Source organism: Centruroides sculpturatus, unplaced genomic scaffold (genome assembly GCF_000671375.1).
Source record: "Centruroides sculpturatus isolate CEXI.00-Female unplaced genomic scaffold, Cexi_2.0 scaffold195, whole genome shotgun sequence".
Lineage (NCBI taxonomy): Eukaryota > Metazoa > Arthropoda > Arachnida > Scorpiones > Buthidae > Centruroides > Centruroides sculpturatus.
The window spans coordinates 1243-16760 of NW_019384511.1; the positions used below are offsets into that span (position 1 = coordinate 1243).

At 33.6% G+C, this 15518-nt stretch overlaps 1 protein-coding gene across 3 annotated transcripts; it reads right to left on the reverse strand.

The window, feature by feature from the left end:
• Positions 1-732: 732 nt before the first annotated feature.
• Positions 733-11925, reverse strand: LOC111622414 (CUB and sushi domain-containing protein 3-like). Of its 3 annotated transcripts, none has more exons than XM_023364792.1 (9): positions 11677-11925; positions 11325-11471; positions 9050-9199; positions 8900-8989; positions 4539-4658; positions 1669-1851; positions 1459-1590; positions 1178-1234; positions 733-1106 (listed from the first exon to the last, which is right to left on the reverse strand). In XM_023364792.1, the coding sequence occupies exons 1-9, from the start codon at positions 11765-11767 to the stop codon at positions 1075-1077; spliced, it is 1002 nt and encodes a 333-aa protein (XP_023220560.1). In that variant the 5' UTR covers positions 11768-11925; the 3' UTR covers positions 733-1074. The 3 variants fall into 3 exon arrangements, with proteins under 3 accessions (XP_023220560.1, XP_023220561.1, XP_023220562.1); XM_023364793.1 differs by lacking the exon at positions 4539-4658 and adding an exon at positions 5728-5847; XM_023364794.1 differs by lacking the exon at positions 1459-1590 and having other exon boundaries at positions 1178-1366.
• Between the last annotated feature and the right edge of the window lie 3593 nt (positions 11926-15518).

Sequence of the window (15518 nt, forward strand, 5' to 3'; positions counted from 1 at the left end):
AATTCATAATTGTAAAGAACTTTCTAAACTGCGTAACCATTATAAAATATCTCAAATATGTAATTCTAATTCACCACTTGATTTTAAACTAAGTTTAAATAATCTCAACAAAACGAATCTATATAAAATTTACAATTATTTTGTTAAAGTTTCTGAAAAATACTATTCGACAAATCAAAATTAATGTTCGTATTGATATTTGTTGCCTTGTTAAAATAGCTGGATCACTATGCACGTAAATATAAANGGTGGTAGCCCCAAGTCTCCATTCGTGCATAGGGGTGGTTGCGTCTCGATAGCTATAAGGGTGCGGGAGATATGAGGCTGAAAGTGGTTGAAAGTGGCTTTCTATTTCGAATGTTTTGTTCGAATTTGTTCGAATTAAATTCGAACATAAAATTCGAATATTGGTTCGATTATAGAACGATTGTAAACGTTCCAGAAAATTGATGAAATTGAAAATAGTTCGTTTAACTGGACGTGAACAAGAGACGTTCAAAAATAGAATCGGAACCAGGTCTCTAATTAGTCTGGAAACGGGGGACCTCATTCTTGCATTCTGTGAAAACGGGTAAGATTGGCTATAATGTAATAATCTTAATCTTAACTATCGTTACTTTTTGCCCACAAATAAAAACCCAGCGTAACGGATCCTTGCAGCTAGATTCTAGATTACTTAGAAGAACAGTCTTTTATAAATAAAAAAACAAAAACTATATTACATACGAATGTACGAACGAATAAAAACCCAGCGAAGTGGGTCCTTGCAGCTAGTTAAGAAATAAAATTTCAGAAATTTTCAAATACTCAAGAATATAGAAGTAGTGTGAGACCATTCTCCATTCTCAAGACATTTAATAGTTCCCGTGGCATTTAATTTATAACCATCATCGCAAGTGAGATGAAGTTCATCTTCGTAGGAGTAATTCTTACTTTGATTCCAATTTTTCCATATTCCATTTAATATAGCGATGGGAGAATTCTTATATCGAATCTCTTTGTGAAAGTTTAATATACAAGATACTGTATATAAATCTATTTATTCCGATATTTAAAATTTTATTCTGTTATTATTTACTTACTTAAATATATTGGAAATTTCTTCTCTGTAAGAAATATAAATTATTTTAACTGCAATCATTTCGTTATTTTTGAAACATATAAAATATTTACATACCTATACAAGCTGCATGAGTATGGGACCATTCTCCGTTCTTAAGACATTTAATATTTCCTGTGGCACTTAATTTATAACCAGGATGACAAATAAGACGAATTTCGTGTTCATAAAAGTAACGTTTAGTGCCATTCCAATTTTCCCACATACCATTTAATATATTCATCGGAGAATTTTTGCATTGGATCCCTTCTTAAAATTTAATAAAGGTAATTAAAAATGAAATAAAATTTCACACAAAAACTGCCCGAATGGTTTACTTACGTTGACACTNATATTTCCTGTGGCATTTAATTTATAACCAGGATGACAAATAAGACGAATTTCGTCTTCATAAAAGTAACGTTTAGTTCCATTCCAATTTTCCCACATACCATTTAATATTTTCATCGGAGAATTTTTGCATTGGATTCCTTCATAAAAATTTAATTTAGGCAATTAAAAATGAAATAAATTTTTAAATGTAAAAGCTGCCCAAATGGTTTACTTACGTTGACATTGAGGTATTTGAGTCGATATATCTGTCACTCCACAATAAAGATATCGATATCCATTCAGTTGAAAACCCTCATTGCAGTTAAATGACACGTATTCTCCATAGTTTAACGAGTTAACATTTGAAGGAGAAATATATCCATTTGGTAGATTTATTGATGCAATGGAACATTTTTCTTCTGTTTATTTATTAAACATATTAGTTAGCAAGTTTATTTAACGCAGTTACGGTATTCAAAACAAATAAATTTATTTTTTAAAAGTTAAATGTTTCACACAAACATTTTCCCTTTCCCATTATACAGTGGAACCCCGGTTAACGAACGTAATCCGTTCCACGAGTCCGTTCGTTAACCGAATTGTTCGTTAACCGAAGCAATTTTTCCCATAGAAATTAATGCAAATACAATTAATCCGTTCTAGACGTCAGTATTTTTGTAATTTTATTTGTAAAATGGGTTTTCTTTAATGAAAATATAGGAAAACGTGCTCATAAACAGTCGATCTAAGTTAAATTTTCGGAAAAGGGGAAAGATTTGACGGGTATAAAAACATCACATACGATCGTTAAAGTTCTAAAATGACAGATAGCAGAAACAATAGGCTAAATTATGAGCGAAAGGCTTATCGGTTTATCAACAATCTCTGATCAGAGTCGACGAACAGGTGTCAAATAAACGCCTCAGAACAAACCTTTCTCGTGACCTGATCTGGTTTCGATTTTCACCTGGAGACAAAAAAGAAAACAATCAGGAAGCGAGGAATGGGACGCAGGACTAATCGTAAGGTAAGATTCAAGGAAGAAATACTATAAAAACCCCGAATCTCAGGTCAAAACACAGTTTTCCTAAAAATTCTATGGCGATTAATCTGTGTCGTCATCATCTGGATTAAGCCTGAAGTCGTACCCGCTAAAATTTGTGTTGTGTCTCGCGGACCGCTCCAACTGTTGCAGTTCTGTCACCTACCATCGCTTCTGTGACCAAGCGAACCCATCTCGTCTGCTCTGGGGCTACGACTGATCAGCTTGCACTATCGTAGGACCAGCGATACGCCACTCCTCAGTGCTGAGAGAAAATACTGTAGATAAGCCATTTCCAACTGCCTCAAATATGTAAGTATCTTCAAGTTCTAATAAACGATTTTCACTGTAAAATACTTGTCATCGTTGTCTCCTCCGCCACCACCAACGTACGAATGGACCCTAGACCATCACCGACACACGATTAACTGATTTTCCCTAAAAGTCGGCAAGCTTACAAATTTGACACAAAAAAAGCCGTTAAGTTCGTTATCCGAATTTTGTTCGTTATCCGAGACAAAATTTTTGTAAAATAAAAGTTCGTTAACCGATTTGGTCGTTAACCAGGACGTTCGTTAACCGGGGTTCCACTGCATTTAATAAAATAGAGAAAGTATTAATTCATTTTTTGATCCCCCTAAAAGATCATTGCCATAATTTTCTAGAGATTCTGGAAACTGTATTTCTGGAGATTATTCTTCCGCCTTGAGATTTTCGGCCAGTACCATTTTTTGTTGTGCTTTAGAGAGCTGGAAGCGTCTGTCTTGAGCTGTTTAATAGTTTTGGTGCAATTTCCTGTTTTGGCTTTGAATCAGTTTGAGCTATTAGGCATCATTCATGTCATGTCAGGGATTCATGAGGCAGTTGTGGTGTTACAACACCATTTAAATTATTTTTTTGTAACGGTTTGTCCACGGTTGGGGAGTTACGCTTATCTTTCATTGAAGGGTACTTACGGTGTCCCTCTTTGTTTTCTTGTCTCCTTTTTTGTTGTGCGATTCACCAGAAGAGAGGAAAGAGGACAAGCAAGCAAGAATTACGAAAGTAAAAATGTATAGACCTTCTTTATCCGAACGAACTGCCTGAGGACTTTTCTATTAATTGGATTCTACATGGTGAAATAGTTAGTTTTGAACAGACAGTTCGTCCAGAATGAAAGTTGACTCTGACTCGGAGAGAGGATCGTTTTCCTAATATCATGAGAAAAGTCGAGGATGGCGTGTGGAGAAACAGTAATTGGGATATCGCTTAACGTCTTCGTTTCAGGAATTTCTCAGATTGCTTTATCGATGCAGTTTCTACAAGTAGTTGTCATTGGCAGATTATCAAGTTTTGTATTAGAAAAGGAGATAGAGTCCCCAATATAAGTTCGGAATTTCAGCGCAAAATCAAGAAACGTGGCATTGTAGGTCCCGAAAGATCAGTATTAGTAGTTAATAATTCATGATTAAAGGAATAAATTTCAGCTCCCATTGATCCCATCCACCACCGAGCCCAACCAGGGGATGCTGTACAGTGTGCATAAGCAACACCTACTGATGCACCAGGGTATCCCAGGACCTATACTCTCACAATGTAACAACACAGAAGACTAATCTGTCTGGACTACACCGATCAGTTGACTTCAAGCTGAGGTCCCAAACACTCAACATCCAGCCGATTGACTCGAATGAAGAATGTTCGAGCCACCCATTTATCTGAAACAGGACCAAAGTAGTGTGTTGGGGACGTTATGTTGCCAAAACCTCCTTTATCAGCTTACAGGTATCCACACAGAGCAAACACGTGGGTGGCAAATTCTACAACAATGGCAACACTACATTTGCCTCAGGCTGTGGGGTTCTACTTCCCAAACAACTGCCTAAGCAATTAATTAAAAGTGTCTAGAAAGTAACCAATTATATAATATAATTCCATTTTATAGTATTGCTTCATTTATACAAGAGAAGCATGAAAATCGGTTGGTTTTATATAATATTTCTTAGTAAAGATTTACTGTTCAACACAAACGAAAGAAAAGAAAAACAGTCGAATAATTTTAATTAAATATGAAAAAACACTCACTTGACTTTGAATAAATATGGATTCCACATACTTGAAATTCGTGCCACGAACATTGCTTTAGGTTAAATTTAATATTTCCTGTCATGTCGTTTTTAAATTCGTATGTAAATTGCGTAACATCTGAAATAATTGAAATATCAAATAAATTTCAATTATAATCGAAAAATTAATTATTACATCAATTATACTGTAAATATCTTCATAATACTACACAACATGAAAATATTACTATAAAATACACCCATTGATAAAAGTAGCTATTGACCTAGATACACTTGTTTGATTACAGCAAACTTGGCGTACAACTATGCGATATTCAGGTATACGCACGATTATAGTTGTAGTCTTATTGCGCACTATTAATCCAACCAAAGTGCTTTAAAATCACTCTTCTATTACCTTACAAAAAGCATGCACAGGTTCACTGTGTTCATAATTTTCAGTATACCTGTTGTTAGGAGATCTTCGAACATCTGGCATACCTGTACAATGCACTCAAAGACTTTATGCACACTGACAGGATTTGATAAATTCTGCGTTATAATTCTGAGAAAGCCAGGATAAAATTCCAGGGGTTTTACGATCGGATTCGTTTTTGGGTTTTCCAGTGCAGCAGGATGCCACCTAAGCTTTTTGGCTATGCACAAATCTTGCTTCTATTTGGGAACAGACAACTGCCCNGGCGTAAACAGACTAACATGGCAGAGTTGCGGATGAGTTTCAATGAGTGTGAGTTCATTCACTGTTAAAATAGTGTAAATTTGTAAACATATTTGCGAGAACTTTGTTTTATCGCAATTTCACAATTTCTACGAAATTCCCGGACTGTCCGAGTGAAAACCGAACAGGTGTAACACTAGGAACAAAGAATGAACTGCATGCATCGATGAATCGAAATTCACATATTGCTAACATCGATTCAGGATCGATGTTTCAAAAACATCGGAAGATCGATGCATCGACGAACAAAAACATCGATGTATCGATGTCACATCGATGCATCGCACAGCACTACTAGAAAGTAACCAATGATATAATATAATTCCATTTTATAGTGTTGCTTCTTTTATACAAGAGGATGAATGAAAATCAGTTGGTTTTATATAACATTTCTTACTACAGATTTACTGTTCAACACAAACGAAAGAAAAGCAGTCGAATAATTTTAAATATGAAAGAAAACACTTACTTGACTTTGAATAAATATAGATTCCACATACTTGAAATTTGTGCCACGAATCTTGACTTAAGTAAAATTTAATATTTCCTGTCATGTCGTTTTTAAATTCGTACGTAAATTGTGTAACCACTGAAATAATTGAAATATCAAATAAATTTCAATTATAATCGAAAAATTTATTATTACATCAATTATACTGTAAATATCTTCATAATACTACATAACATTGAAATATTACTATAAAATACACCCATTGATAAAAGTAGCTATTGACCTAGATACACTTGTTTGATTACTGCAAACTTGGCGTACAGCTATGCGATATTCAGGTATACGCATAATTATAGTTGTAGTCTTATTGCGCGCTAGTAATCCCACCAAAGTGTCTTAAAATCACTCTTCTATTACCCTACAAAAAGCTTGCACAGGTTCACTGTGTTCATAATTTTCAGTATACCTGTTGTTAGGAGATCTTCGAACATCTGGCATACCTGTACAATGCACTCAAAGACTTTATGCACACTGACAGGATTTGATAAATTCTGCGTTATAATTCTGAGAAAGCCAGGATAAAATTCCAGGTGTTTTACGATCAGATTCGTTTTTGGGTTTTCCAGTGCAGCAGGATGCCACCTAAGCATTTTGGCTATGCACAAATCTTGCTTCTATTCGGGAACACACAACTGCTATGTTGAAGAGTGGAAGATCTCTGGTGAACGCTTCAATTCTGCCTTTAATGTTGAGTCACATACTGCCTCTACTCTTGGTATGCTGGGGAGTCATCTCGTATGATAGTTAATCACTTCTACTAATAGTGCAAGAAACATGATGGATGCTGACTTTGATTATCTACCTGGTAGAGATCTGAAGGGCCGGTTTCAATTACTGTGGAAGAAGCTATCGTAGGATAGCAAGCAGTGCTTATATGTCTCCAGATTGCATTTCCACGTGCATGCAGGGAAGAGGTTTTACAAGATTTAGTTTATTCATAAATAGCAACTTTACCCATGGGTGATCTGTCAAGGGGATGCCTCTTAAGACGCCTTTTATGATAAACTGGCCTCTATTTAGGTATTATTAAAGTGAAGAAGACCGAAAAACTACAAGTGGCCAGCCCATTGACAAGGCCAAGCCACAACCAACAAAGCTGTGTTCAGTGGTTTTATCGAATCGGCCACTGTTGTGCTGGTCCTACAAGGTAAGAAAGAATCTTTTAAATTGTATCCTTGTTTAACAGGAAATTGTTCCTTTACTATGATAATGTAAGTACTTTTCACCATCGTCATTAGATTCGCACTAACAAAGTCTCCTTCTTGGTGCGTAATTTTTTTGTAAATAAGTGTATATCAATTAAAGAATATACAATTAGAGTATATTGTTAGTTAAAATTTTAAGAGATAAATTATATTTTAATTTAATTTTAATTTATTACAAAGTTCAAACAACAAAGCAATGTTATATTAAGCTGTCTGTATATTAAAATATTATTTAANTGTTGTTAGGAGATCTTCGAACATCTGGCATACCTGTACAATGCACTCAAAGACTTTATGCACACTGACAGGATTTGATAAATTCTGCGTTATAATTTTGAGAAAGCCAGGATAAAATTCCAGGGATTTTACGATCGGATTCGTTTTTGGGTTTTCCAGTGCAGCAGGATGCCACCTAAGCTTTTTGGCTATGCACAAATCTTGCTTCTATTTGGGAACAGACAACTGCCACGTTGAAGAGTGAAAGATCTCTGGTGAACGCTTCAATTCTGTCTTTAAAGTTAAATCACACACTGTCTCTACTCTCGGTATGCTGGGGAGTCATCTGTATGATAGTTAATCACTTCTACTAATAGTGCAAGAAACATGATGGATGCTGACTTTGATTATCTACAAATGTAATAGATCTGAAGTGCCGGTTGCAATTACTGTGGAAGAAGCTATCGTAGAATAGCAAACAGTGCTTATGTCTCCAGATTGCATTTCCGCGTGCATGCAGGGAAAAGGTCCTACAAGATTTAGTTTATTCGTAAACAGCAACTTTTCCCATGGGTGATTTGTCAAGGGGATGGCTCTTAAGAGACCTTTTATGAGAAACTGGCCTCTATTTAGGTATTATTAAAGTGAAGAAGCCTGGAAAACTTCAAGTGGCCAGCCCATTGACAAGGCCAACCCACAACCAACAAAGCTGTTCAGTGGTTTTATCGAATCGGCCACTGTTGTTCTGGCCCTACAAGGTAAGAAAGGATCTATTAAATTGTATTCTTGTTTAACAGGAAATTGTTCTTTTACTATGATAATGTAATCACTTTTCACCATCATCATTAAGTTTGCAATAGCAAAGTCTCCTTCTTGGTGCGTAATTTTTTTTGTCAATAAGTGTATATCAATTAAAGAATATACAATTATGGTATATTGTTAGTTAACATTTTAAGAGAAATTATATTTTAATTTAATTTTATTTTATTAGGAAGTTCAAACAACGAACCAATGTTATATTAAAATATTGTTTAATATCTGCCTACCAAGAGGACTTTCTATGAGAAACTGTTTTCTATTTAGACGTTAAACACCAGGAGAAAACTCGGATACTCCATATAGCTAGCTGCCCATGGGGTGCGGTTGGGGGCGTTGGATATAAGTTTGTCAAACTAAGAATGGCTCAAAAGAATTTGGGAATCACTGTACGATCACGGCAGTATATCCTCCAAATAGCATTTTAAGATTTCTTTTACATTCATTGTTATGTTTTAAATCTTGTATACTTAGTAACTTTATTATTAGCATACTAATTTATAGTTTCTCTTATAATTTTTTGTATTTATTAACATTATTTAAAGATCCTTAAAACCTCGGCAAAAAGGATATCCTCATCCCTAATAGTACTGTAATGTTGAATTGAGGTTAAACTGTAAATTACGAGTATGTCTTACTTGTCAGATAATTTAAACATGGCATCTTCAAATCGATTAAGGTACCTCTCGGGAAGACTTTCTATGTAAAACTGACCCTTTTTTTAAAAGTTAGACACATGAATAAAACCCAGAAAACTCCGTTAGTGAGGCGCAAATCTGCGACCAATTGCCATATCGTAAAGATGCTAGTTTATGCAGTCCGTTGATTTCGGAAATGGCAAATAAACAAACAATATCCTCGAAAACAAGAGAGAAAAAAATAGTCTTACTTACTACGATCACAACTAGTCTTATGTCGTTCTTCATATCTATTGTTGTTAACAATTAGAGACACGATAGGACATCCTGTATCGTTGCCGTATGCTGGAATACATTATAATTATTAGTAAAATGATTACAAAAAACATATTTTAAAATATTTACCTTTAAACTTTATTCTAATAGCGGAAAAAGATTTTTCGAATAATTTAATCTCCCAAGGTCCATCCGTGCCAGCTCCTATGCAATTATTTTCGTTTAAATTTTCCGTTGTATTATGACCATCTTTCCATATCTCCGCATAAATTGAGTTAGCTGAATTAAAGTAAATTACATATTATAAGGATAAATATTGGAAATACCAAGGACTAAAGAAAGTCGTATATCTGTTACCGCTAAAGCTCGAAATCCGTTAATGTGCACATTATCTAGATAATCTGAAGATTAACTAGGGTGATCCGTTAAAGCTGCGAAAATTATTCCATTTCTCAAATTACCTAGGTAATCTGCAGATTAACTAGGGTGATCCGTTAAAGCTGCGAAAATTATTCCATTTCTCAAATTACCTAGGTAATGTGCAGAGTATCCAGGTAATCTACACATTACCTACTAGGCACTCGGTAAAGTGAAAATAAGATCTTTGCTGGAACAACAGCAACGTTTCTGTACGCTTAAATTAACATAATGTTATTTATTTAATTTTCAATACCTAAAGAATCAAGTTAATACAATCAACAAATTAGTTGATTGAATCAATCATCAATCAATTAAAAAAACTTTAATACAAAAATCAAACGGTTTAAAATATTACTACAATTAGGGAAATGAATTTGCAAAACATATGATAAAATTGTACTTACTTATTAGTGCAATCTAAAGATTGGTGACACTTTGAATTACGTAGCAATTGGTTTTTGCGACAAGCACGCCTATTTGTGGTACATTTAGATTTGCAGTCACATTTTCTGAAACCCTGCCCAGTACCAAGGGATTGTTTTATTGCTGTTTGACGTAAAGATATTTCTACAGCAGGGACATCCATCTTCTTTCGTTAAAAATCTCTCTTTGCAAACACTGAATTCAGATTTTGCATACAATTGTTTTAAAATACCTGTTTTAGTATCAAGTTTTATGTTTGTTCACGCAGTTTGTGGTGAAGTAGATCCTAAAGAGGAAGGGTATGGTAAGAATGTATTGTGCATCATCTGTAAAAAGAATATGGATCAGAAAATACAGCGTGATGAAGCCAAGAAATGTTTAGAAAAGCAAGCAAAGAAAATGTTAGCAGTTTCTAATGCAAAGCACCCAAACGTCGATGAAGGTTTCGCTGTGAGAATTAAAGTACCCGAAGAAGACAGAGCAAAAACTGATGCACGTTCAATTTTAGCTGTGGTTCTTAGTAAAACAGAGGATGGCTTTTATAAACTTGATACTAAAACAGGTATTTTAAAACAATTGTATGCAAAATCTGAATTCAGTGTTTGCAAAGAGAGATTTTTAACGAAAGAAGATGGATGTCCCTGCTGTAGAAATATCTTTACGTCAAACAGCAATAAAACAATCCCTTGGTACTGGGCAGGGTTTCAGAAAATGTGACTGCAAATCTAAATGTACCACAAATAGGCGTGCTTGTCGCAAAAACCAATTGCTACGTAATTCAAAGTGTCACCAATCTTTAGATTGCACTAATAAGTAAGTACAATTTTATCATATGTTTTGCAAATTCATTTCCCTAATTGTAATAATATTTTAAACCGTTTGATTTTTGTATTAAAGTTTTTTTAATTGATTGATGATTGATTCAATCAACTAATTTGTTGATTGTATTAACTTGATTCTTTAGGTATTGAAAATTAAATAAATAACATTATGTTAATTTAAGCGTACAGAAACGTTGCTGTTGTTCCAGCAAAGATCTTATTTTCACTTTACCGAGTGCCTAGTAGGTAATGTGTAGATTACCTGGATACTCTGCACATTACCTAGGTAATTTGAGAAATGGAATAATTTTCGCAGCTTTAACGGATCACCCTAGTTAATCTGCAGATTAGCTAGATATTGTGCACATTAACGGATTTCGAGCTTTAGCGGTAGCATATCAACTGATTACATTCGCTTAGATAATCGGAGTAAGCCTACACTTCGACTATTCCATGTTAAATTCAGGACGTAAACATTTTCAGTCCATAAAGGAAATTAAAGTAGAGAAGCAAAAGGATTCGAGACTACATGAATATATGAGTATAAAAATGTTTTTTGAAGTGAAAAAAAATGACATGTGTAATGTACGTAATAAATACAGTTGTATTTGATTGTGCATATTAATAAAACAAGATCATTTTAATTATATAGCGTTTATATGATTATTTATATTAAATTAATGTGAAAATTTATATGATTGGTACATTTTGTTATCGTTTTATTTACGTAAACAACTCACCACAATACGGCACTTCACCTTTCCAACTTCCATCCTCTTGGCATATTAACGTTTCATTTCCAAATAAGTAATAATTTCCATAAGAGCATTTGTATTTATTTTCGGCTACGTTAAAAATGCCATCCTTGACTGTAATCGGTGGACAACCTAAAAATAATTACGTTTCTATATTTTACAAGGATTATATCAGTACATTAAGTGAAGTAAAATTACGAGAATGCTTCGAAGAAAAACTCACTAAAGCTTAAAAGGAAAAGTCTTGTTAAATTATGATTAAAATCTCCAATAAAAAACGTTTAAGTTTTAAAAACACTATTTTCTATAAACTTATATGTTTAAATAGATTACTCGCCTGAATTACAATTCTGCACTCTTTTACAGATAAAAATTAAGGTTAATCCTGTATATGTCAATTGATAGATAATTTTCTTCCACATTACCATGAGATTACACGTGTGTGTGTATATATATGTCTGTACGAAAAATTAAAACAGCGTAATTAAATTTAAAAGTGAGAACTTCTCATACATCCTTACATTTTCCCATGAAAATGTATGACTTCATTCATTCTTCCGGAAAAACAGGTGATGTATCCGGCGAGATAGATTATAATTGAACAAATATACTACATGAATTTAGATTTTTTTTAATTATTTATTAATATTATACAAAATAAGAATTAAGAAAATCAATGAAATCTATATGATTAGGGGAGACCAGGGCAAGACCGGCATGTTAAGCTTTACTTAAATTTTGTGTAATAAATACTGCTGAAAACTGAAAAAAATCTTTGCATATTGTCTATTGGAATGTTACCTTACTATAGAACTGGTTAAAATCAGTTTGGAAATAAAAATAATTAAAATAATTATAACTTTACAAAAAGAGAGAAATTGCTCTCTTTTTGTAAAGTTATAATTATTTTAATTATTTTTATTAAAGTTGTTCCTGATATAGGGACAACAGTAATGGGGCAAGATAGGCAGGTATATAAATTTATGTTATTAACAATGTATAAGTTGGAATTCACTATTAAAACAAATCTAATGTATTTGTATTTGTATTTCTTTAGAAATACAAATCCAACACCTATTTTATATTTATTACAACGAAATGCAAGTTCAAAGACATATACAGTGGTACCTCGGTATACGTCTGCTTTAGAATACGTCTAATTCGGAATACGTCCTGTTTGGACAAAACAAATTTCGCTAGGTATACGACTTAATTCAATTATACGCGCCATCTACGAGCAAGTAGCACTATCGATGTATTAGACCAGAATAGACGTTCGCGATGTTACGGTTTATAACTTTGTTAAATTTCTTCTGATTTTAATTTGTAAGTAAAATTTTATTATTTTTATTAATCATGAATTGCAAAAAGGCAAAAGAAAAATAAAAAATATGACTAGAATCACAATGGAACTGAAAAAAGAGATTGTTGAGAAATATAAAGGTGGCACGTGTGTTCGAGATTTAACTGTTGCGTACCGTATTCCGAGAACGACGATATCGACAACCACGAAAAATAAAGACATTATTAAATCTCCTAACGTTGCGAAAGGGGTTAAATCAATTTCTAAACAGAGATCGAAGACATTAGATCGTGTCGAGAAATTGCTTTTGCTTTGGATAACTGAAAAACCGTGTGCTGGCGACAGCGTATCGGAAGAAATTATTTGCGAGAAAGCTAAAAAGAAACATGCTGATCTCGTGAAAAATCAAGCATAAACTAGCCAGGAAAGCGAGGTGTTTAAAGCCAGCCATTTTTTTACATGAGAACGGATTAATCATTTTTACATTACTTCTTATGGAAAAGCTTGGTTCGGTATACGTCCTATTTGGTATAAGTCCAAACACCAGGAACACCAGGAACGAATTAAGGTCGTATACGGAGGTTCCACTGTATAAATAAAAAAAAATGCAAACATGTTTTCATTTATTATCTGTTTGATTTTTTTTTGTAATCAACCAGATAATAAATGAAAACATTCTAAACCAATGTAAAAGCAATATAAAAGCATATTGTTTATTCTTTTATTCTCTACACATATCAAATAAATTGAACATACTCATTTTCTACATCCGTACAGTCCATATGAGCCCAGAGTTTACATTTACAGCATAACCTCCTGAGTAATGCCATATTTTTCATTGCAATATATACAATAAGTATTTTTACCGTCATTTTCCGGTTCTTTAGGACTTTTCTGCCTCTTTCTTTTAGTTTACTTCGAATCCGCATTCTCTAAAACCGTTCCGATCTGCAAGTTCCGAATTTTTTATTTTTATCCTTTGCTTCTAATGTGGCTTTATGTTGCCGATCTTGCCCCGCTAGTCATGATTTCGAAACATTAAGTACAACCCTGAGAACAGAATGCCAAGCCACGATCTGGCCACGTGAATAAGTTGAAGTTACATCCTTCTAACAGGAAAAGTAACTTTCGTTATCATGGAATTATAACAAAACCTGCCAATTCAATATAAATGGAAAAAAAATATTATATGGAATTGAACGAAAATGAAAATTTGCTTGATAATTCAACTACGCTTGTTGGAGAACAATAAAAACACTACACTCAACAAGCCACCAATAAAACTCAACTGCCTAACCTATAACCAAAATCTCCTTTTAATTTGTTTTTAAAAAAAAAGCGCTTGACAAACTTGCCCCGTATGCCGAAGTTGCCCCGATCTCCCCTATATGGTAAAGGCAATTTGTGAAAAATCGGCTTATATATAATGTGCAGACTTCATTTTTTCAGACTCTCAGAACCAGAATTTTACTGAGGAAAAATATATATAACAACAACACCACATCTGAAAATTAATATTTCCAAGCCTTTCTCACAAATGGAAAATGGGTTGAGAACGTTGGGAAGTTTTTGGCACTGAGATGGCTGCAAAATTTTGGGAATCACTATACGATCACGGCAGTATATCCTCCAAATAGCATTTTAAGATTTCTTTTACATTCATTGTTGTGTTTTAAATCTTGTATACTTAGTAACTTTATTATTTGCATACTATAGTTTCTCTTATAATTTTTTGTATTTATTAACATTATTTAAAGGTCGTTAAAACCACGGCAAGAAGGATATTCTCATCCTAATAGTACTGTACTATTGAATTGAGGTTAAACTGTAAATTACGAGTATGTCTCAGATGATTTAAACATAGCATCTTCAAATCGATTAAGGTGCTTCTCAGGAAGACTTTCTATGTAAAACTGGCCCTTTTTTTTTTAAAGTTAGACACGTGAAGAAAACCCAGAAAACTCTGTTAGTGATGCAAAAATCTGCGATCAATTGCCATATCTTAAAGATGCTAGTTTATGCAGTCCGTTGATTTCGGAAATGGACAAATAAACAAACAATATCCTTGAAAACAAGAGAGAAAAAATAGTCTTACTTACGAAGATCACAATTAGTCTTATGTTTTGATGGGTTCTGCCACAGAATGGAGGAATGGAGTTTTTCCACTTATTTCGGGAGATAATTTACACCCTTTTAATTGTTAAATACATTAAATTGTTATTCCCCGCTATGATTTATACACATTATATCCCGTATGAAATTAGCACAGTTATTCGCTTGTGCCAGTAAATATAGATAGTCGACCAAAATGGATACCACAAAGGGTATAACGTGCCTGACAACTTACGAGAGTTACTTGTGTTTTGTTTTTGTAATAACTTTTATCTCTATTGTCAAAACGTCTTATCTCATTAGTGTCCGACATTAATCCTTGTTGATTTTGTAGTTGTTTAACTCACGATGATTACACTTTGTGAAGGAGAGGAAATGCTAAAACTGATAACTTCATATCTATCCATTTCATTCTCAGCAAATAATTCACTTCTGTTCATCAACACCTAATTTTGCTGAGTTTAAAATTCTTTTATTTTTACAAACTTTTTAAATTGTATATCTGTTACCGCTAAAGCTCGAAATCCGTTAATGTGTACATTACCTAGCTAATCTGCAGATTAACTAGGGTGATCCGTTAAAGCTGCGAAAATTGTTCAATTTCTCAAATTACCTAGGTAATTTGCAGAGTATCTAGGTAATCTGCACATTAACGGCTTCCGTATCGTTAAAGTTCAAAAGTTTGTTTCTTTCACTTCCTTTCCCCACTCCTTCTTTTTACGTAGATAAATTTAAATCCTAGAATGCAAGCAAGCACCGAATTG

Excerpts from the sequence above, each read along its gene's own strand:
- LOC111622414 (XM_023364794.1), bottom strand. The coding sequence starts at position 11,767 with ATGGTAATGTGGAAGAAAATTATCTATCAATTGACATATACAGGATTA. Across the intron at positions 1,852-4,538 it reads CCATATTTATTCAAAGTCAA|AAGAAAAATGTTCCATTGCA; the intron begins GTGAGTGTTTTT and ends ATAAATAAACAG. Across the intron at positions 1,367-1,668 it reads TCAAATACCTCAATGTCAAC|GGATCCAATGCAAAAATTCT; the intron begins GTAAGTAAACCA and ends AATTTTAAGAAG.